This window comes from Phalacrocorax aristotelis, chromosome 6, assembly GCF_949628215.1.
Source record: "Phalacrocorax aristotelis chromosome 6, bGulAri2.1, whole genome shotgun sequence".
In the NCBI taxonomy this organism is placed as follows: Eukaryota; Metazoa; Chordata; class Aves; order Suliformes; family Phalacrocoracidae; genus Phalacrocorax; species Phalacrocorax aristotelis.
In genome coordinates this window covers 44,094,167-44,117,410 of record NC_134281.1, presented here as the reverse complement: position 1 = coordinate 44,117,410, position 23,244 = coordinate 44,094,167, and the positions used below count along the sequence as shown (strand labels likewise).

General features: G+C 39.4%; 1 protein-coding gene across 17 annotated transcripts in view; it reads right to left on the bottom strand.

Annotated features, from left to right (window-relative positions):
• DAB1 (DAB adaptor protein 1) overlaps positions 1 to 23,244 on the bottom strand; it is a 483,333-nt gene that overhangs the window by 24,361 nt on the left and 435,728 nt on the right. For 16 of the 17 annotated variants that reach the window (XM_075097522.1, XM_075097519.1, XM_075097518.1 and 13 more), the window contains 3 exons: positions 15,852 to 15,983; positions 15,105 to 15,224; positions 8,423 to 8,482 (listed from right to left, as the gene is read on the bottom strand). In XM_075097522.1, the coding sequence (XP_074953623.1) occupies positions 8,423 to 8,482; positions 15,105 to 15,224; positions 15,852 to 15,983 (312 nt within the window). The remainder of the gene's footprint in view (positions 1 to 8,422; positions 8,483 to 15,104; positions 15,225 to 15,851; positions 15,984 to 23,244) is intronic. The other variant, XM_075097515.1, reaches the window with a different exon arrangement.

The following is a 23,244-nucleotide window of genomic DNA, read 5'->3' as shown; positions in this document are numbered from 1 at the left end:
AGTGTCCGAAGGAATTGCTCCACTGTTGCTTGATAGCTTCCTTTACATTAAGGATCTCTTCATATGATCAAAACATACGCTTACTCATTTAATTATTTTCTCCTTGTTTGAAGGAAACTTAATTCTGAATTACCTGGGTACTTCAGGTATTTACTCTTATATGAAATAGTATTTAAAATGCTTCAATTACCACTTTTCTCTGACAGACTCTAATAAATCAAGAGTCCAAAAGAGTGACTCTAGCTTAGAGCCAGACGCATGCTGCTCCCAGGCAACACAACACCCAAGATAATTAAACTTCCCAGGGCACAGAGGATGCTGGTGCAAAGCTCCCAGGCACACGGCCACCTTCTCAGTATCTTCTCCAGACCCCACGTGGTGGGTTCAGAGATATGCACCATGGTATACACTGGCCGCATCGCATGTATTTAAAAGAAATGCTGCAAGTCCAGAAATATCACTATGTTGTTGAACTAAACACTTAGGCTGTCAAAATGTCGATGCAAGCTACAAAAGCTGTTGTAATTTACATTTGCCATGCACTAACAGGCCCTAACATGTGTCTTCTAGAAACATAAGCCTGGCTTTAGAGGTAGGTACCTTTACAAATATGTGCAATTTATTGCATGTGGCTGATGCAATGCAAAGATATTAAAATGAAACGTATTTTTCCATTCAACAGAAAACTGGAAACAAAGGGGAAGAGCAAAACATTTCAGCTGATACAGTGGCAAAAGTCAGCCTGCACCAAATTTCATTTCAGCCTGAGAAAGGGTGTCTCAGCTGGAAAATCAGGAACCAATGACAAGCTGCTGGCTGGTACATTGTCATCATCAGCCTCAGCCAGGTTTCCATCCAGACTTATAGCCAGATACATTCATTGGCATCAGTGGCATTTCTTGCCTGAAGATCTATTTCTGAAAGTAATGCACCTTTTGTCCCCAGTGTGTAGCTCCACCAGTTCTCCCTGGGGAAAAAAGGAATGAGGACAGTTGCACAGGACACAGTAAGAGCTCAGCTGGGGAAAGATGAACTGTTTAACGTCAGGGGACTATGGCACTGGTCAGGTGGCCCAATGCAGCCAGCCTTGGTGACATGTGATGGCTTTCTTTAACTGCAGATTGGAGAGACAAGTGATGACGAGAACACAAATTTCCATGTGAGAGCAAAACTCCACTTCTAGACTGTGACAGCAGAGACAGTTTTGCATGCTTGCAGGGAATAAACTTAACAATGGAAGAGAATTAGAAGTAACCCCAAATTTACTATTTTAAAATACAAGGCATAGTCATACAGGTCTATCTCATGGTTTTCAAAATGACAAGTGAATGGAGCTGTAAGCAAGAAACAAGTTATTTCTATCTTCGTTATTGAATACCAGATCATCACGGTACTTTTGAAAACTTGAAATCTCCTGAGTTTCAGCAGGCAAAAAAAGCCAAGACCTGTGAATTTCTGTACTTAATAACGCAGGATAGCACTGAACGAATCTGCAAAATTTTACAACAGCTTCTCCCCAAACTGATGCAAAATGCATGCAACGCTTTCCCTAGAACTGTATTCCTTTTAATTTGTAAATAAACACCAAATTGTTCAACTGGTATCATCTAATGCATACAGTGATACAGACTAGATAAAGCTACAAACTTCACTACTCAAAAAGCAGATTGTGTGTAAATAAATGTTTTAGCAATTTACTACAAGCTGCACCCTCCAAGCAAATCAAAATGTAGTGAATCAATACAACGTGCAGCTGTCAACCTAATATATCAGCAGCCATCAGATAAAATCTGCATCAGTCATATTGCATAAAAGACAAAAATTTACTATATGTAACAACTTTACCCCACAGTCAATGAGCTAGACTTACGGTTCAGCTACATTCTCTTTACTCTGCTTTGGAGAGTATCAAAAGGGACAGAGTTTTACTCCAGAAAATGTATAGTAACCCAGGTAAAGTTAGGAATGCAAATACACGTGAAGCCATTAGACATATGACCTAACAGGCTGCATAACTGTAAGGGGCCACTGAAATGTTTATAATTTATTTATATTGCCCGAGTCCTGTATTAAAAGTGCAAATCTAAACTGCCATCCTAACACCCACATCACCTATATCCAACAAGATAACCGTGTTACCAGGGCAAAACCTGCAGCTTTTGTTTGCTTCTTTGTTTCTTGCTGTTTGTACAGTACAAACAGAGAGAGAACGATGGAAAACTGATCAAGGGCAGTGCTGCTGGATTACAGCTTTCCCACATTATGGGATTATGTCCCGAAATCCTGAAGGATTATACTTTACAAGAATCCCAAAGGCAGGAATCCCAAACGATTGTACTAGGAATTAAAGTAAGTTCAATACTTTGATAGCATGTAATCATTCTGCCGGAGGTGCAGGGTTTAGGATCATATTCAGGGAATGTTATTACAAATGTGGGAATGGAAAGCCTGTTAGCAGGACAACCCTTATGGATTAAAAAGAGCTCAACATGTGGCCCACAATACCAATATGACACAAAAGAATAATTAAATCAGGGCATTTTATTCTCATCTGTGAAACAGTATTGCTACGCTATTACAACCTGCTATTTGACATGCTAGATATAAAATTATGGATGGACTGAAACCAGAACTTTGCATGGGCATATTATCAATGTTCAGAAACCATCCACATTAAAATTCATCATCTTAAATGGTCTATACATGAACAATGGATTAACACCTAACCCTCCAGATTGTTGGAAATCAGATGCTGAATTCAGGTTAACAGCTTTTTGAATATTCTTGCTCTTCCTGGCCTTGCAAGAACAATTTTTCAAGAATCAGTTGAAATATCCCTAGCTTTGAGCTCAGGTGCTAAGACCTACATAAACCATGCATGTAACACATATGAAGAACCCTCATCACTTTTATGTTACAGATGCTATAATCTGGCAAGACTAGGGAGGAAGATTTAGTTTCTGCTTCCTAAGTCATTAGAATTTTTATTAAGGAGAAAACATCCGCAGGAAAAAAGTACCTAAAAAAGGTCTGCATCAGCCAGACCCAACTGAAAGCGGGACCCTCCTGCAATGCCAGCAGCTCCCCTCAAACCCCAAGCAAAGAAAAAAAAACCCCACAGATACAAGTATCTTAAGACATGACAGTGCAATGTGAGCAACATTGCTGGAGACCACCTAGCAACATCTGCCGCAATTGCCCAGAAGATAACACAGGGCAGGTGATGCAGGTCGCAAAGGGGACGGTACCCACACAGCAGACAGAAACAAACAGCTGATGTGTGGAGAGGCTGTTCTAATAAGGGCCTCCGGCTACAGCACAAGTCTCACTCTTGAAGACATGTACGTGACAACAACATCTCACCTTCAGAGCTGAGATGTTACCTTTGGCATGGTGCTAAATGTTTCCATTATAAGCGAGCAGTAGTATCAGAGTTAATATTGGTATTAAATCAAAAGCCAAGCTGAGAGGAGGAGAACATGGAGCAGGTGTTTCCAGTGCTGCACAAAACCTTCTCAGAATAGTTAGTGCAATGTCTACACTAGAGATGCTGGTATGTACATCCGCTTCTATATAGAAAAATAGCAATGGCCCACTAAAACATCAAAGAAACTCATGCCACAAGACATTATCGTAACAAACTAATACATTTTCAAACTTTGCAACAACTAGCTGTGTCTGTTAAAAAAAATGCACGTCCCACGCTGCAATGTTAAACCTTGTACATGGAGTTTAACTGAGTGTAACTAAGTCAGGACATCTGAACACAGGTGCCTCTTCTAGCAAAGGTAAATGAAAACCGACAGCTTTGCAGGCACAGATGGTCAGAAGCTGGGCCTGTGCACTCTCTCTCATCTGAGGTTTGAAAATTTGATCCTGAAAACCTGATTGTGAGGCTGAAGTCAATGTCACCATTCTGCAAGTTGTTTCTGTAAAGCCACTGACGCAAAATGAGGGAAAAGCCACAGCTACAAAGATCTTCTCCAGACCAAGAGTCATAGAAAGAATTCGCTTTGTAGACGATGCTCAGAGTTATCTGGAAAGCTGCTCTGAACAACTTTATTGCCAGACATTTTGGTACGCCATTAGTCCAGGGACCGACCTTCCACATGAACTGGTGGAGCCCAGGGCTGCCCATGCCTTCCAGATGACCCTGGGCACACTTCCTCTGACAGGAGACCTGAACAAATCAGACCTGCAAATAGCACTGTAATCCCAGACAGAAGTAAAACTGAGCTTTCCCAAATGCAGCTTCCTAGTTCGGGCAGAAGGGTCAGGCAGCCCTTACAGCTTCTAGACCTGAGTGTACTCAGGTCCAGCCCAGCTTCATCTGCTCCTCCCGTGCCTTGCCCCTAGGGCAGCCAAATTACTCCCTGTCCATTCCACCCTGGTTTGTTAATATTTTCCACGTAGCTGGTACTAGCCAGAAGAATGCCTGCATTGTAAGGCATCAGCTATAATGCCTTGAATCTTTATACAGCAGTAAGATGAGTTGTGTGAAAGCCTTCATAAAATTGTAAGCAGATAGTTTAGACATTTTGATGAGAAGAGAAGGTTTTATTGTGATGTGACTGACAGTTTGCATGAAGGGTATTTACAGTCTGACTCTTATTACTAAAAACACCATGACAGGTAGAACTTGATGTGGATGTATAATGGGGAGACGATGGGAAATTATGACAAAAAGAGCTCATCAGACATTTCACTTTTTTAGAACAGTTAATTTCACCTACGGAACCACAATTTCCATGTGGAGCGTGTACACTTAACGCAAGCTCTTTGGGGTAAGCTTGCTTTCTTTGTCTGGCTTGACGTCTATTCTCAGTGAACAGAGAATAGCAGAATTGGTCTAAGGAAGGAGCAAAGAGAAATGAATGCAAGAAGGAGTGAATACAAGAGGTCTGAGCTTATACAAAGGAGGGGAGAGATACTAAGAGGATACTGGATATCATGAAAAGCATGCGTCTGGAGCTGAGCTGCACGCCTGGCAGAGGAAATCTACAGGAGGTAGGATTTGCTGGGAAGGGATGCAGCAAAGAGATAGGGGAATACAAGAATTACATTGAGTCAGCAATCTTTTCATCCCAATGTCAGAGAAGTGACTTGGCAACCAGCCACCCCTGATAATTGAGTTCAGTGGGTACGTTCAAATTCTGAGATCCGAGACTAATTCGTTTCTGCCTCGTTTGCACTGTATTTACATTACTTGATATCAGAGATCACGAGAAGTCACACTGTAAAGTACTTTGACGCCTTGTGACAAATGGCCTCACACAACGGCGCAGTAGTGTGTAAGTACATCAGCTATCTCGATGCATATACAAAGTTGAATGCTTCTGCTTCATGGCACTACCAGGAAGATGCTTCATACCGTCAGCCCCAATGGGATCCCATATGCACAGAGAAAGCAGTATTTGCCCAAACGGTCCTGGTTTCTTAAGAAGCTATAGATCTTATTGAAAACCAGTATGAAATATACTTCCCAGTTTCAAAGCAACCTTTGGAAAATGGAGCCTGGCTTTTAGCTTTTACCGTATAGTAGATCTCACCCCATCTAAGCCTAACTATTTAGAAGTTATCATACCCACAAGTCATTTAAAGTTCCTCTGAAGCCACGAAAGAATGATGTGCAGATGTACATTTATTCCCACCTGAGAGAAACACCTCGTGCAGACAGGAGGAATTTCTCTCTGAAGCGGCTATTTCTTTCCAGTGGCTACAGAGAGTCAAGCGTGGAGGGTACGCAGATGACTACTTCAGTATCCCTCACTTCTATGTGCAGAGACTAGAGATAACTTGCCTGAGAACACACCAGAGGAAAAGAATCCCAAGATCGAAAATTGACCTCTGTCCAGGGAATGTGAGCAATTCCGTTTAACTGAAGCAAAACTTGCTGCATTTTTATAGTGTTGTATTTATTGTTGGGAGAGAGAATTCATGGTGCCTGAAAGCTATTAGGAGCTACAAAAAGTTTCTCACTTTATTAATCCATTATGAAATTAATGAAAGCAAGATCTCCTAATAAAGAAAGTGCCCTTATATATTTAAACCAGGTAGATGAGCTAGATTATTTGCCCTCAGATTGAATTTTAGAGGTTTATATAATAATGACAGCTATAAATTGAAGAAAAAAATTATGGCAAGTGTCTCAATGACAGAGAGTCTCAGATGTGGCAGGGTGAGCAATAAATCAGATGGGCAGTGGAATATTAAATTGCTAATTTTAAGAGCTATTGCTGCTTTTCTTTTTTTTTTTTAATGCATACTAATAAAAACGTGAAACAAAAATCTCAGCTACATATTTCTTCCTCTTCTCATTCTTCTCTTTTTCTTCATAAATTAAAGTACATAACTTGTTTGGAGAAAAACCTCTAATCGCTTTAAATTTAACCACAAAATAGCAAAAAAAAAAAAAAAAAGTCTGCAACCAGTTTCATAGAGATGACAGATTAAATATATTTGATGATTACAGAGTAGGTACCATATGCCCTAAATCTCACAGTCATGCTCTTTACCAGGACAGACTAATACCAAAGTGTCTGCAGACATGATTGCAAGTGTACTGTACACCCAATCACACTGCAGCAACCTAAATTACAGACGATACCCAGAGTAAATTTGAAACATCACTGAAGGAATAATAAAAAAGTAACCGGAAATGTACAATGGAAGAATTGTAACACTGAACTATGAGAGAAATGAGTGAAAAGTCTACAGCTATTCTGTGCCCACAAATACCTTAATTCAACATGAGTTATTTTACTAGATTTCCCAACAACATGATGATGCCTCCCTCCTCCTAGTGGCTTATCAAGTAATATTTATGGCAAGTTTGTTTGTGCAAACCACAGAAGCGTCACAATTCAGCACCCCATCCAGCCCCTCCCCACCATTTATCTTTTTTATTCGACATCTTGGTCTCTGTGCTCAGCCCAAGCTGTGCAAGTTACCCCATCCTCATGTGAAAGGAGACTCTCTCTCTCTTGAATACAGGCATTTTCCTCAAGCAGTAGACTGAAATTCCTGACCTTTTCCTTTGTTTTTCTCCATTCTCAAGTAAAGCCCAGACACACTAATTTTCTGTGTAGCCAACACAATTGAACAATTTCTCAAGATATTTATAGCACAAATTTATATTAAACAGTATAACCCACCCTTCAGGAAATGCATGCCTTGTTGCTAAGGCATCTGTCACTCCACCACTTCTCTCAAACACTTGTTACCATTCCTTATACGTTCTGGGGATAAATGTTTCACCTCTTCAAAATGCTAATACACAGAAAGGGAAAGGTGCCATTTGGATACAACAGCATATTACCCATTTTTTAACGGTCTACTATCAGTGCAGGGCACAGGACAGAAGGAATTAAGTTGACAGTCTATATTGTCCCTTAGCCTCTGGTATACTTGGAGCACTACAGAAATAATACATAGCAACACTGGGAGGAAATCTCCTTGTGCTGATTACAGCCCACAGTAACCAGGAAAGCAATGCAATACGCAGCGAAAACATTCTGCCACTCAGGAATCTGTTGAGTGAGGTCTTTTTGCACACTTAATCTTTATGTAGCTCCTTTCAGAGTTTCCCACAGCCATTTAAACTAATGGCAATTGCCCGTATCTCTGCCCTACAGCTCTACTGCTCTCACTAAGCTACCACAGAAGTTGGTTTTACTGGAAAAACAATTGCTTTTCTATGGTGTATGTTAGGTTGGATTTTGATGTAACTTGTTTGGTTGGGTGTTTTTTGCAAATTCTAATAGATTCTCTTTTGTTTTTGGCAACATTTGATTTGAAGCACCTTATGAAATCTTTACCTATCAGCACAGTATATTCACCAGGAAGTCTTCTGAGAGATGTAGACATTATAGCCACAGAAAATCACCACAGAGGTCACAGACAATGTTCTGACATACCTTGTCCTAAGGCTATTTCTCTCAACCTCCACTCTATTCAGACCTCGCCTCCCCTGTTGTCCTACAAAACGCAGCTGTAAGGAGCACAATCTATAAAGTACAGCTCTGACAGAGCACACGGGGGAAAATGCAGTCCATGCTCACTCAGAGCGATAAGCCTTGTACAGCATGAGGTAATAGAGGAACCCTTCTAATCCAGGCAGCAACGATTCATGCATTAACATGTAGAAGGCGTGTTGTCAACTCTTAACCACAGATAACACATTTATAAATGGTGACTTTCATAAGAATGAGTCAGAGAAGACAGAAAGAAGATTGAAGTAATGAATGAGATGGATATAAGTGACATTACAATCCTGGTTACTCTGGATCAACCCAGTCAAACGACGACAGAACACTGATAAAATTCCCGTCATGAGGAATGTACCAAATGTTACATACAATAATGAAAGTCACAGAAGCTAAGAAACACATCTTTACTGCATATAAATTGGGAAGGTACTTACACTTACAGGTTGACTTTTTGGCACATCATAAACACCTTCCTTCTTTTGGCTGGTCGGAACCTGCAATAGCAGATGAAAACTAAGGTCATTACACAAGCAATTGTGATGAAAAATTGAAATCTGCAACTGATATTTAAGTACAAGGTAGTCGTTTAATACTAATGAAATCAAGGGTAGCTCCCTTTTCATTCAAGCGGTAACATTAATGGACACAATACTGAGGAAAGAAAACATCACCCTGAATTTTTTTAAATCTTAAAGCCCAGTAGTGTTCAGAAATGAGACTTTCATTCTCAGTTAGGTTCAGCTGCATTAAGTTCAGGTGCACTTGAATCTCCTTCCTGTAACCGGTTGTTTTTTTGTTTTACTTGGGAGTTAGAAGACGCACATGAAGGTCATGATCACGTCAGTACATCATCTTCCTCCACGGCAGAGCTCCAGAGTAGAGCTACTGATCTCAGGGAAAGAGATGTTTGGCCTATGGCATTAGATTTCTTCATTCCAATTCATTTAATAATCTAAGTCAAGTAAAGTCATAACATGTACCCCTGCAGTGATGGGGCCCTGCAGCTGCTCGAAGCAATGTTTGGTTACAATTCTGAAATTTTACTATGGAATTATCAGCCTGTCAGAGTCTGAGGCTGCACAACCACTCACACAGCCAGGGAGCTGAAGTCAACAGCCTCGCATGGACAGGGTATGATGCACTTAAAAAAACTTTGGGCGAGTCTTTAGTTAACTCAGCAGTCTTGATTTACACCTTGGGCATTTATAGCCTACTCGTGTAAATTCAGTTGCTTTATAATATTGCGCTTTGCTTGCCTAATGACTGCTGGTTTACATATTTATAATTTGTGATTATATTTCTTTTCCTTCCTAGAAGCACTGAACACCTATTGTAAACGACACAAGCAAAAGGAACAGTAAAAACATGTTCCAAACAGACATGAATGCTCTAAGTGCACTTAGCAAATCAGTGCTACTCTTCCACTAAACAAGAGCATTCAGCATAAGAAGGTTACATTTCAGACATTAACAAAACCTCACAGGTTAACAGGAGAAATAATACTGCAGATATGCAAAAAATTTATGTTTTCATTTTCTATGACAATAAATATGTTAGAGTTCTGATATTAGAGTCAGTCTGGTTTAGGGGAAGCTGAAGGAATGTTATTTATTCATTGAGATGTACTATAATTTCTTATTCTGTATAGTATATCAGAAACTCTACTGTTCAAACATTCCTTTGCTCATGTTTAAATGTCGAAGTCTTCATGGGGAACCGTGCACATTGCAGAAATTTTTCAAGAGCATGAGTGCAGAAACCTCACAGAACGTGAATGAGCTTTTTAAAAGATCTCCTCTATTCCTATCCCAGGAATACTTGCTTGCCTTGGTTTTCTCAAAGTACTGTCTTCTTCCACTGAAACCACCTATGACATTAGGTAGCATGAAACTGGTAAGAGTGGAAAAATTCAATTTCATGGAAATAAAGTGCTCTCTTTTTACAGACCGTTAAGGGACAATGCAAGAGCAGAAACCAAGAATGCTGTATTTAGTAAGTCACTGGAAAGTTTAGTCTTCATAAAAAGAGGACAAACATGGTAAGATAAACTAATTATAAACTATCAGCAGCACATATTTTTCTTTTCTCTCTGGAAGAAAGTTTCCCCATCAGTCTGCTTCTCCATGAAGTCATCCCAGTCTGCACACTCCTATCCACAGCTTTTTATGGAATTAGCATTGCCCTGCACTATCAATCCCTCTCTTACTCCAGCTTATAAACACATTAGAGAAAAGCTTGTCACTTCTAATATCAAGATAGAGAAACTTTTCTGAAAGACATTCTTCTCTCCCAACTTGTTACCACCCGTCTTCCTGTTGTCTTTACTTGCTACGTATCATCACACTTTTTTGCATCGCTACGTAGACTGGGCGTCTGCAAGGCATTTCTCCTGTTTTTCCTTTGATTAGCAATCTCAGCAAAGGGGTACCAGCACTATTGCTGCTGACAGCTCTCTCTGTGACAGGCTGTGAACCATTTTGACATACTTACATCTTTGACATACCTACAAGCACCGCAACTCAGAAACCCCCATCTCAGATTGTCAACTTGTGATGGAGCAGAAATTGCCTCTCCATAGAGACCAATGCTGCTACATACATGATACAAAAACACCTAACAAAATCTCACCTCACTACCATAAAACGACAGGCATACAACAGAGATGCTGTTAAGAAATCTGACACTAGGTGAGAGGACTGGTACGTACTCAGTGACCAAATCCCTTGCATAACTAACACATTAGAGCAACTTACATAGGCAGACAAAAGAGCAAACAGACACAGACAGTCTTTGGGGTAATGTATCAAAGAAAGGTGACGGACAGAGAAAGAATGCTTAAAAAGGAAATTGTGACCTCTACTATGTTGAAAAGAAAAAGTCACATTTGGCACCTATCTCCCGCCTTCAGTTACCTATTGGGTAGCAATCTTTTCCACCAAGGGAGAAATGAGCTCTTTGCCTGCCAGCTCTTGGTTGAAAAACCTACAGCACCAGAAGAAAGATCTGGCAAGGCTGAAGAGAGGATGCATGAGGTTACTGAGCAGATGCATGTTTACCGAAGTGTAGTACAGGCTTTGTAGTAAATAACAGAGCTGGCAACAATTTCCATCAAACAAAAAAAATGAAAAAAAAGAAGAGAGGACCTTTTCTAATTTAGTTTTTAATTTCATTTTTAATGGACAGTTCTGAGTTCATCAAAATCTTGTAAGACAAACAATTTTGCCAGTGTAAGATCTGAGCTGTGGGAACCCAGATTTATAGCAAGCCAAGAGCTCACGAAGTCCATGGGAACTCAGAAGCTCACAGCTCTGGGCAAGTCTATGGTGGCAATACTTCACCATGTGTTATTAACAGATTAACAGATAACAGAGAAAGACACATAGCTCCCTAATCTCAGCATTTGCTGTATTCAAGGTATTGCCTATAGTAAATACAGAGGACAATGCCAGGCTGCATATTTTGGGAGTACGGTATATTATGTACCACAGGTATTTTCTGTGGATCACCGTGGTGTGGTAGAAAAAACTTCATCACATCCAGACACTGTCATATGAAGCCTTGAGCTTCCAGGATAGTAAGAGCAGTACCTCTAGATGAGGCAAGACGTCACTATATGTTTATCATCTTCTATTTCCATTTTAAGAAAATGTCCAGAGAGTCCTCCTGTTGTTTAGGCCATTCCTCAGAACACAGTTCCTGCTTCCTCCCTACCAGAGTTTGCTCTAAGATCTCCAAACACTGGGAGTGACGACCACATTTTGCTTGCTTCCACTGGTCCTTCTCTAGAGGGTCACTAAAAGCTCTGCACTTCGATGAACAACAATCAGAATTTTTTGGTCTGAATGTAGTTGTCATGGGATTTTTCTTTCTAGCATAAAACTGACAATTTGAGTAGTAGTTTTTAACAGATTGCTTTCCTGAAAATAGTCCGACTTTCAAAACTCGATGCAGTAGAAAATTTTCCACCTTAGGCATCATCTCACTTTGAGAGTTTTGCATGTCTTGGTCTAGAGATGCAGAAAGATGCATATTCTAGTGTGCATGGTGGGGTGCCAGGAAATCAACAGAGACAGGTTAAATTAATCTCACCTTAATGACCCTGTCATGGGGTCTATAAGATAGCTATTTTCTAATGTTTAACTTGCATTTCCCTTTCCCATTTAGCTTCTTTCTATTTTGGCTTACAGCTACTCTACCCTTTCATTTTTTCTATTATCTTCCTACCTTTTCCTTTATTTAAAAAAATACCCTTTCCTTTTTTGTTCTATCCCTGCTCCTGTCTACCTTAAAAAAGCTTTTTCTATTAGCAGATCAACCTCTAGTACAGCTAGATGAAGTGTTTAATCACTACTTGAATCTCCTTCCTCTCCATACCAAATGATTTCCTCAAATCACAATTTTCTTACAGCATACAGAGATTTCTGTCTATCTCCAGATTTGCCTCTAGTATGTGATACAAAATGAATGACATTATATTTTAATAAACCCTGTACTGATCCCTTGAGGATAAATGAATGACAAAAGATTATTTTATATTGCTTTCAATGCAATTTTTTGTCAGTGTGAAGAATGCAAGCTTGGGCTGTAACATAACATGTGCACTTGGAAAGTATTTTATCCCCCAGTCTGGGGGATATCCATTGAGAGCTCTTAGGTTTTGCTCAGTTATCTCCTTGGTTAGCCAGAAAGAAGAGCAGTAACATTAAAACACCTTTCTAAGAACTGCTTGGATGGTCTGCCCTCCACCAGATTTCAGTATCTGTTTCTTAGAATAGGTGTAAAAAGTTTAAAAAAATTAACAGAAAAAGAGAATCCACTATTTAGCACCTTACATGGTATACTCAAAAATTTAAGGCCTTTCGTAAGTTGGCAAAGTTAATATAGTTTGCAGAAGCTGAAATGACAAACAACAGAAAAGCCACACTGAGACCAGCAGATGACTCATGTCATGTCGCCAGAATGAAATGCCAGACATTTGTGTGATGAATGAAAAGTAATAAAAGTGAACCATCCACGAAACGTACTTCACTAAATGTTTGCAAATCGTTGCAATGAAAACACCGAAGTTAGCGATTTTATACCTGATAAATGTTTTCTTCCGTTTCAGGCTCACGGATTGGCTCGTGTCCAGCCTCAAATACAATGTACTATTACACCAGCCGCCAGAGAGGAAAAGTCAAAGATGAAACAGAAGGGAAAAAGGCGATTTGGAATTCCACATAAAAACATAGTCAGGCATTAAAGAAACAAGTTCAAAGTACAGGCTGGCAGCAGGACAACCAGTTTGTTGGAAAGCACAGCGTAAGGTTGTTTCATATTTCATAAACCTGCAATGAATAGACCTAAATCTCCTCTAATGATCATTAGAGCAACTTCCTAATTCTTTCTCACTAGGGAGACCGCCTGTGGCCCAATATTAATTTTCTGAAGTCAACGTGAATTTTGCCTCTTTTACATAATGGCAATTATTTCCACATGTATTTATTATCTATGAATTAAAAAGCTAAATCCAAACTGGAAGAATAGGCTAGTGTTCATGTAATGGGCCACATGGCAAAAGGCTGTCACAACACTTTTCATTTTCAGGTTCTTGTTTTATTGTGAAGAGCACAAAGTAAAACCCCTGACATTATAAAAGCTGAATAGCTATTTAGGGCATCCTAATTCTTATCATCTTTCTTGCTGCACCTTAGGCACTGTTCAATATTCACTAATGGTTGAATCAGTTTCTTTCAGTGTGCCTCCCACTGACATGCCTAAGTGGAAGAACACAAAACCTTCAGAGGAAAAGAAGTGAACTACCATATATTTTGTTTCCACATAAAAATATGAAAATGAAATGACATCTTTTTCTTCTTCACACTCAGTAGGATATTGGACGTGAATATATTGACATATTTCTGATAATCACCTTTACTCCCAGATATTTTGCTTGGATAAAACAAGACTTAAATTTCAGTTCTCTTATTAAATCATAGCCCAAACACCAACAAGGGAGTGTGTTATAACGTCAATTCCACTGTTGTATTTTTCAAAATATTCACTCTCTGAATTAAATTCTGGCCCCATAGAAGCCAAAAACAAAATGTCAATTTATTACTATCAGAACAAGACGTCACCTTCCGTATTCTCAAAGTAACTCCCTTTTCAGTTAGAGTTTGTATTAAAAAATGATGACAATTCTCATTTGGAAACTTAATAGCTGGACTCACAACCCACATTTTAGAAAATATTTACGAAATCTAAGTCTAACATTTCTATACTCTAACTGAAATATACTATTCTATTCTATACAGACATATTGTGGTATTACAGCTTAATCTCTAAATATGCTACTTTCTGTAAAAATCTTAGAAGTTTCTCAGGAGACTTATTTCAGTAAATTTCAAAACATCTTGTTAAAATTTTTGGCTGTGTTTGAAGATAACATGTATCTAGTTATTTCTGAAACTCCAAGGCCACACAGCTTCAGAAATTACCTGGTATACAGGATCTTCTACATCTTCTTCCAAAATTGTCTACAGCAAAGTAAGAGGACAGGCAGTAAAAGCAAAGAACATAAACAGTAGAGATAAAAGAACTGGATTCAGAAATTAAAGGACAGCAAAGAAATAAGCAAAATGGGCAGGTAAGTATATAGTGTTCTTTCTTTAGTATACAGATAAAGTCACATTATTGTTCAAAGTAACTTTATTCAAGTTTCATCCAAGTTTAACAATCTGTACCTTACTTGATTTGATTCAAAGACACACACTGAGAAGCATACTGAATCTTCACTGAAGTATTAGACACTGTTAGAAGCCTGACTTACAAGACACTGACCTTCATTAAAGTTTTCCTTCTGAATTAGAAGAAACACTACGCGGGGAATGAACAGACCATTTCCAGTTGCTAAACATGTTCATCATACCCCAAGTGATGGCTTTCACCACTGTTTAATCCTAATTCTGAGCTCACGATGGCTGTTAGGCTCATATTTGTCCATTTGAAGCTAGCCCTGTTCAAACCTACTGCTGTTAAGAAATGCTGAGGATGCTCTGTGCCTCTTTGGAGCAACTTTTGGGGGACACTTCAAACCATACTTTTCTTGGCAGTAGTCTAAGCTTGTGCGTGTACCTGGTATACCGCTTGTTCACACTGCTTGTCCTTCTGTGCCTTTTTTTCCATTTCTTCCCTTTGTTTCAGTTCATAGATGAGCTGAAACAGGTCTCGCAAATCCAGAATTACAGGTTCAGCCTATGGAAGCAAAAACAGAAAGGAGGGGTTCTATATGGGAAAATATATTCCTCTCATCCCATCCTGCTGACAGAGCAGTTATAGCATCTCCACAACTGGAGAGAACTTCATACAGAATTAATTTCTACCTTAGCGCCCAGGCTTAGGTTAATTTAATGGAACTAACTGTATTTGCAAATTAATGATAAATATAATTATGTATATAAAAGGCACTATGAATATAAAAGACAGATACATGAATATAAGAGCATATTTATTAGTAGTTTCTCATACAAAGAAATTACGGTAGACTATATGCAAACTAGCTATTTGCTATCTATTACTTTCTGTTTAGATGAGTATAGGAATATAACCAAACATATCTGTGTCCAGCCTAGTTTATTTAGAAAGGAAAACAGTAACTAATTATAAAAAAATTACATCATGAAAAAGCTGAAATAGTGAAATACTTTCCCTTTTTCCCAAACTGGTTTCATTAATTTGCTATTTAAGAACATCTAAGCAGAGACTTGTGACATATCTAGCACAATCATACACAATACAAGACAGACCTCTTGAACAGCTTCTTTTGAACATGGCTTTTCTATTGAGTTATGCTGTAGAAAATGACAGTGATCTGATACTTACTGCCTGGGCTGTTTTTATTGCCACAAATCTGTGATTTCCCTCCTTTCCACATACATATCCAAATGCTCGATGGTCTGTGATATCCTTTGCAATGTATGAAATTTCATGAACTGCATGGTGGTGCTGTAGTAGCTATTAAAAAAAAAACACCACAGTAAGACATATCCATCAAAATGTTCTATTAAAAAGCTGTATCATTTCCCTTTCATCAGTGCTTTACCTGGATCTCAATAGACCTATGGAATTAAAACAAACATCAAAATCAATTAATATCTGAATTCTTTAAGCCTGTTCTTTGTTTAAAATCTCCAACTGAATATTTTTCTTGGTATCTTTTGGTGAGATATGATTCAGTAGAAAATCATGTTACCTGGTTACCATCTACACGGCATCCTAGGTACAGAAGCACTATTTGTAGGTATATAAAGAAGCAGCAGCAGCTACCGGTAGTTTCACACAGGGTGACTCTGAGGACAGACTGATCTGCACGGGCTGGAGCTAGAACGAAGATACCCAGTCTCTCCGAGACTCAGCACCAGACTTGCTTTATCTCTGCAACACTCGGCATCAGCCAGCAAGCGATACTTCACTTAAAGCATAACAGGACTCCAAAAATTTATTTTTCCCAGAAAATTAATGGAAATACAATTATCCAACTTGAAATCAATGCTCAGTGTAAAACTTCACATTTTATTTAAAATCCCACTTCGGTTGATAGTAATAATAAAAAGACTCAATTTTGTTTTAACTGTATGAGTGAAACTCTCCCCAGAGCCAGGGCATGAATCTGAGACTCCTATAAGCATGTCTTGGAGTACCAGCACCTTTTTCGCTTTGGCCTAAGCAGTATTTTATTAGCACAATAATATTTATGTATTTCTACTTAAAATAATGTCCTTGAAAAGTTTGTCTAAAACGATCTATTAGTTCAAATTTCTACCCTCTGGTATATTGAACTGCTCGTATACCATCTAGGGATAACGCTATTTCTGAGAGCAGGCAAACCCTCACAAAGAATTCTTCTGAGGTCTAGATTCCTGCTGGTTTTGAGAAAAGCACATTTTGAAAACCAGCATGGTATCCAGGCAATCTCTAAACAACCAGTTATTTTTAGAGTTTAAAAACACATTTCAAAATTCAAAACTGGAGGGGATATGTGTGTGTAGAAGGGAAAAGGCTGAGCACGTGCAGGGCAGTGACAAGTGATGAGACTTCTGTAGAACACGGACTGAAATTTAAAAGGAGAGGCAGCACGCAAGAGACAGACGAGTACATACAAAACAAAAGACTGGACATTTTTCATTTTCATTTTGCAGTAAATGACTCCGAACTTCCCGAGAACAAGATTGCTTGCTCATAGGAAAATGGAAGTGCTGCCATTGACTTTGGGCTGAACGCGGCTAATCTGAAGGTGCGCTTTAGACTCTCCCAACATGTTACGCATTTAAAATTAATGATGGGTTCTTACTCAGATAATACAGGGATATTGATTTATTAGGTTTTTCTGAAAACCAAGTTGCATGCTATCTGTTACAATGAAATGAAATGTTCCTATCTCTCTATTCTGCATATGACAGGGAACGTTATCTCTGGCTCCTATTAAATCAAAGTTCTTTGACATTGCTTTATTGATTGCGAGACAGTGTTTTGCACTGAAATTAAACTGTGATCAGATTCCTTCCTCATGGAATTAAATTTGAAGATCATTCTACCACAGAAAAGTATCACCCACAATGTAAGACAGCAGATGGAGACACTCCAATTTATTTGGAAACCCTCATTAACCGTTCGAAAATCATTATATTTATAATGGTTATGATATTTTGCATACTGTATCAATAGATGTACAAATCAAGTAAAGGTGACTGCAACATTATCCTTTCACATATTTTACTATATGGAGCGTTTAGGAAGAGTTTTTAAATTGTTTGAGGGATACCGAGTTGGAATGTACACACGAAATGTCATGTTGCATACACACATCTGAAGTCAAATGTAAACACTCCCTTGAATCTGTGCCTTCACAGCCCTCAATTCATCTTATGTGTCCTTTCTACATATTCCAATACTTCATTCCAAATACTAGTTAACGAGTGCCTGATTCTTTGCTCATTGTAAAACAGGAATGAGACTCCTGTTGCAGTCAGTAGAGATTTACCACCATAAAATGCAAGATCACAACTGCATCTTTTCTGTAAATCTTTGTTGTAAGGATGCAGCCTGCCTAGTAGCCCGCAGAGTCCTTCACAGCAGAGAGACATGCACTAGAGTAAAGGACAGCAAAGGGACAGGATGACGAGAAACACCATCTCATCCAGCCACCCAACAGAGACTTACAACCGAGATAAATACAGGCACTTTGCATGTTTTGATTAGATTTGTGTCTGATGCATTCACATAATTAATCTGTCCCGTAAAATGACACCAACCAATAAAAATATCATCTTTCTCCTTCAGTTTTTAACTGCTCACATGTAGCCAGCCTCTCCATACTTGATATGAACAGTCCTGAAAGGAAACGAAACAGAAGCCACACAAAATTGCTTATAGCAAAACTACTGCTCAGTGCTCAACAGTTAATACTCAAAAGCTGATCTGCCCCTCTTTCTCCCCAGCCTCTTTTTTTTAAAAATAGTTTTACCATCACTTAATCCTGTCTCTAGTGGATCAGAAGCACATAAAAGAATTATTTGATAACTCGGGTGTTTATGACACCCCGGTATGCCCATGCTGATGGATTCCATCACACACTATTTGATGTTTTTACTGTATCTTTGCTGAGTGCTGCTACAAGCCATTTACCAATTCGTAAGCGAGGTATCAAATTCTTTTGGAGGGCTGCAGTATGACAGAACAAATTATAGGGAAGTCTTAATTTGTATTATGGTTCAATACAGTCAATTAAATATTGTGTGGCTTAGAAAGTAATTTAACATTTAAGCATCAGTTGTTAAAAAAATCCACTGTACATAGCCTCCAAATTATTTTAGGTCTCTTGTGACTTTAGTCACTGATGCAAACGTTGAGGATTTTAAATGCAAGCACAAATGAAGTCTCAAACTGGGTAACTAAGACAATCATGAGATGCCTTAGAGATATTTATGCTAAACATGATGTCATTATTATATTTTATTCATACACTAGGAAGTTTTTTCCTGCTGTTAAACTTAAGTCCAAAATACCCACTTCCACCAAGACTGCTCTCTTCCCTCTTCTTCCCCTTAAGTTTACACCGGTCTCTCCCACTAGCCATTATTTTCTCTCCTTTTCTCCATTCTATCCCCTGCTTCTCATCTTCCCCCAGGTTGCTCCCTGTACATCACATTGAATTGATTTAGCTGCCTCTGAGATCTGTAGCATTTCTAATTTCCCTCAGGCTGCTTGGCACCTATCATAAATTTTTTCACCCCTTATCCTCATCTTGCCCCTTTATTTCCATGCTGTAGCCTCCAGTGCCACTAAATCAATTAAGTCAATCAATTAAGTACTTGGAGGGTCCAGCAATCATGTCAAATATGTGAGTTAGATGGCATGAGAAAGTCACTGCTTTACTATCGCTATTTCTCTTTTAATGAGGTTGTCTATTTAGTGGAGCCTGGGGCACAGTGTTAAGAGTCACAACAAAAAATATCCTGCAAGCTGCAAAGCCTCCTATAAAAGCTGCCCCACTGAAAGCAGAAAGCATGTACCACACAATATTATATCTATATGGACAAGTTTCACAGGGATCTAAGTTGCACAGCCTTTCACATTGAATAACTAAATGGTGAGCCTGTTTTCAGATAGGTGGTATCAACTGACAGCTCTGCTGTCCTAATTTCCACGCTATCGATACTGAGATGTGGGTGACAGACATGGCCCAAGCATCCTCTGTATTTCTATTCCTGTCTATTCACTTCTATCACATTTGAATAAGCAATAAGAGATTTTGTGTGTCACTTAAACCTCCCCAAACATCAAAGTTACCCACCAAACTCCAAAATCCTTAATGGATTAATAATAAAATAACTTCATTAACTATAGTTTCAGTCACACTGCTGTCTACATGCAAGCGCCCCATACTCCAACTCATACTGTGATCTCTCAACAGCACATTAGGAAATCAGGCCCTGTATATTTAGAAAGACTATTGAACAAATCATAGAAAATGAACCTAATGTGGAAAATTATGGCAACGCCTTAACGACAAGCTTAGAGAGCCAGAAGTGTAATAATACATTGACCATTATTTACTGCAACACATTAAGTGAAAACAATGAATAGTAAAACAGGTGAGTGGTTCTGAGACGAATTTTATCTCCTTGTTGCAAGAAAGACCAGAGCGGCACAGATGTGCAGCCAGCAACTCCACTACACCTAGGAGGCTGCTGTGTTCCTTAATGATGCTCAAGACGTGCATACTATGGCACTTTGTCAAATGTTCTTCATGGCCATTTCCTTACAGTTCCCCATTGTTTTAGCTGAGATTTGCATGGATCTTGGGGACAACAACTGGTCACAAGCATTTCTCTAATCGCCTATGCTTGTGCTGCAATGTTTCTCTGCCATTTTGTTAAAAAGCACTTAACAGAGTGGTCTGGAGCTGCTCATCTCCATCATAAACACCCCACATTTCAAATAACATGCTTAAAGACCAGACACGAAAAACTCTCTACAGGTGCAGAGTCAAATCCCAGACATGATTTATAGCTTTCAGGCACGGACTGAGCATGGAGAGCAGTCCCCTTGTGTGTAGACAACAGAAAAGAAAGGAGGAAAAAAAAAAAGAAAGAGACACACAGACATCCGAAAAAACATCTCATCAGACCTTGCTGGAATGTTTTTTTCCCTGGTACCCATTAAAAGCGCATGGTTACCTGTTACGCAGTTGTGAATCTTTCAACTTCCTCTCACCCTAGAGACAGCCCCATTTCAACGGGACCGTGTAGACAGTTTGGGGAAAAAAGTCACCAATCTTAATTGTCAATGAAATGGAAAATGAATCACTAAATCATATTTGCACCACAGACTTTCCCATGTTGTTTTCTGGAGCTTGGCCTTCGGGTGGCAGATGGGGTGGCAAGGCATCCGCCTACTGAGATGTGCAGGGAACAAGCAGATGGGGGAACACAACAATCCTTCCCCTAACCACTGCAAAAATTGTCAGTTTAATGTGAAATAGCAAAGGGGAGCCAACTTGGTGTGTTTCAGAGTTACAGTTACTGATGACTCCAAACTCCCTGAGAATTACTGCTGGACACAGCACGGGGCGACTGAGAGCAGGGCTGGTAACAGAGCTCCCCCACCACCATTCACCCACAGCCTTTCCCCTGCCTCCCTGGTGGTTCCTGAGCATTCAGCACAGTATAAAAACATTTCACTGGTGTTGTGGGTGTGGCTGAAGCGTAAATGAAGAGACAGAACTTGCAGGTTGCTGTCAGAGGCAGCTAAATCCAACCTGATAAGGCTTTGCAACACACCTTGTGGATTTATCACTGCTGCTGCTTTCTCAATTAGTGACAGGCTGCTACAAGTCATGGTGTTACTGCTGCAGTCTCCTCTGCCTCCACTGCGCAGATGCTTCTCATCATCCTTTTTCTTTTCTATTATTTTGGCCCATTTCCCAAAGTTGAATACAAAAAGTGGTTTGGATTTTGCTCCAATTGATCAGAAAGGCAAGAGGGGAGCAGTCTACCCAGGCCATATAACACAAACGGGGACATTTGAGGAAAGGAGGAAAAATAGCACTCATGAGAGAAACAGTTTTAGAAACTATGTGTCTAAAGAGAAGGCAAATAGAAAACATATTTTGAATCTGACAGTCCTTTCCTACTGTGATGAGTATTCCAGTTGCATGTCCATAGGGAGAGGACAGAAGAATAAACAATACCTGACAGATCACAGTAATTTGGCTTTAACGTGGTAGTGATTGGTGTGGGTAAATACTTGATAGATCAAAAAATCTGTTATACAAACATTTACTACAACATGTGGAAAAATGTATTTAGTTTGATCTAGAAAAGGAAGACAGCAGCACAGTTTAAGCTTAGCAGATTATCAAAATACTGAAGTCCTACTAGAACAGCAAGCAGTCTTGGAACAAAGCATCATTTCAATTCAGCTTTCAAAAACAGATGTCACATATGAATACCTGAAAAGCAAAACCCACTAGAAACCTCTTGCGTTTATGACCGTTTCAGTATTGGGAGGCATTTCCGGGCACTGGCTAAGATGATCAGTTTTGATCACAAAAGAGTACAAACTGAACATACTACCGCAGAGCGAGAACTGAACCCTTCCACTGAAGGAGACTGAACACATGCTACATACCACACAGTCAAAATGAATGATCCAGCCCTGAATCCTTTTGACCCAAAGCCACTCATGGAGTTTGGGCTGCGCAATAGGTTATGGACTTTCTGTCTGCAAAAAAACCAAGAATAGGAGCACAAAAGGAAAACATAACCTCTGGAGTGTCCTCCATGCCTGAACGGACTTCTCAGACAGCAGCCTCTGAGCATGACTTCACAATGAGAAGCAAATAAATCTGTCTAATCCCTGTGCTTCTTCTCTACACACTGATTTTGCAGACAATAACCTAAAGAAAGACTTTTCCCAGTGCCAACTTCTAAACAGCGTTTCAGTGCACAAGCTTTGCAATAAAAACACTTGGCACAAAAAGCAACTTCCAGATTATATGCAGATCAAGGCTTGGTCTATGTATCACAAAGGGGCACATAAAATGGTGCTGATGAAAAGAAACAAGATGGATTTAGCCCCAGTTATCACAGACACAGTCCCTCCAGGGCATCAGCAGTCTGGCTGTGACACAGCACAGCATCCAAAAGATGTGCAAATTTATTTCCTCTTAATAACAATAACAATAATAATAGTAATATTAATTATTATTATTATTATAATAAACTCTTAAGAGCCATTGTCTTCCTGTAACTGAGGAGACTGAAGCAAAAAAACCAGATTATGTGACTTCCCAAGCTTACACAGCAACGTGCAGCTGAGTCAGGAAGGAGGAAAGTCAGTGAGCATAATTGTATGTGTAAAGATAAGCACGTCTTCAAGGGAACTGCTAGACTAAGCTCAATCTGTACACCTCAATCCATCCCCCATAAAGGCAAGCACTTAGCACAAGTACCCCAGGTAGGAGCTGGTTTGGTTGGACTCAGAAAGACAGCTTAAAAGTGTACTTCAGCCTCAGCTAAAATCTGAGTTAATCCTTACTATTTCCTTTGCTTGATGAAAAAAGTATCCTGCCTGTACCTTACCTGGGGAGCAAGAGCAGCAAATTCTTAAGAGCAAATGCGAGTGTCCTTGTTTGTGCTTCCTGTGATAGGCACATGCAGTGGTGCTCTCGACTGGCCTGCAGTTGTTCTCACCCAAGACCCCCTGCATACAC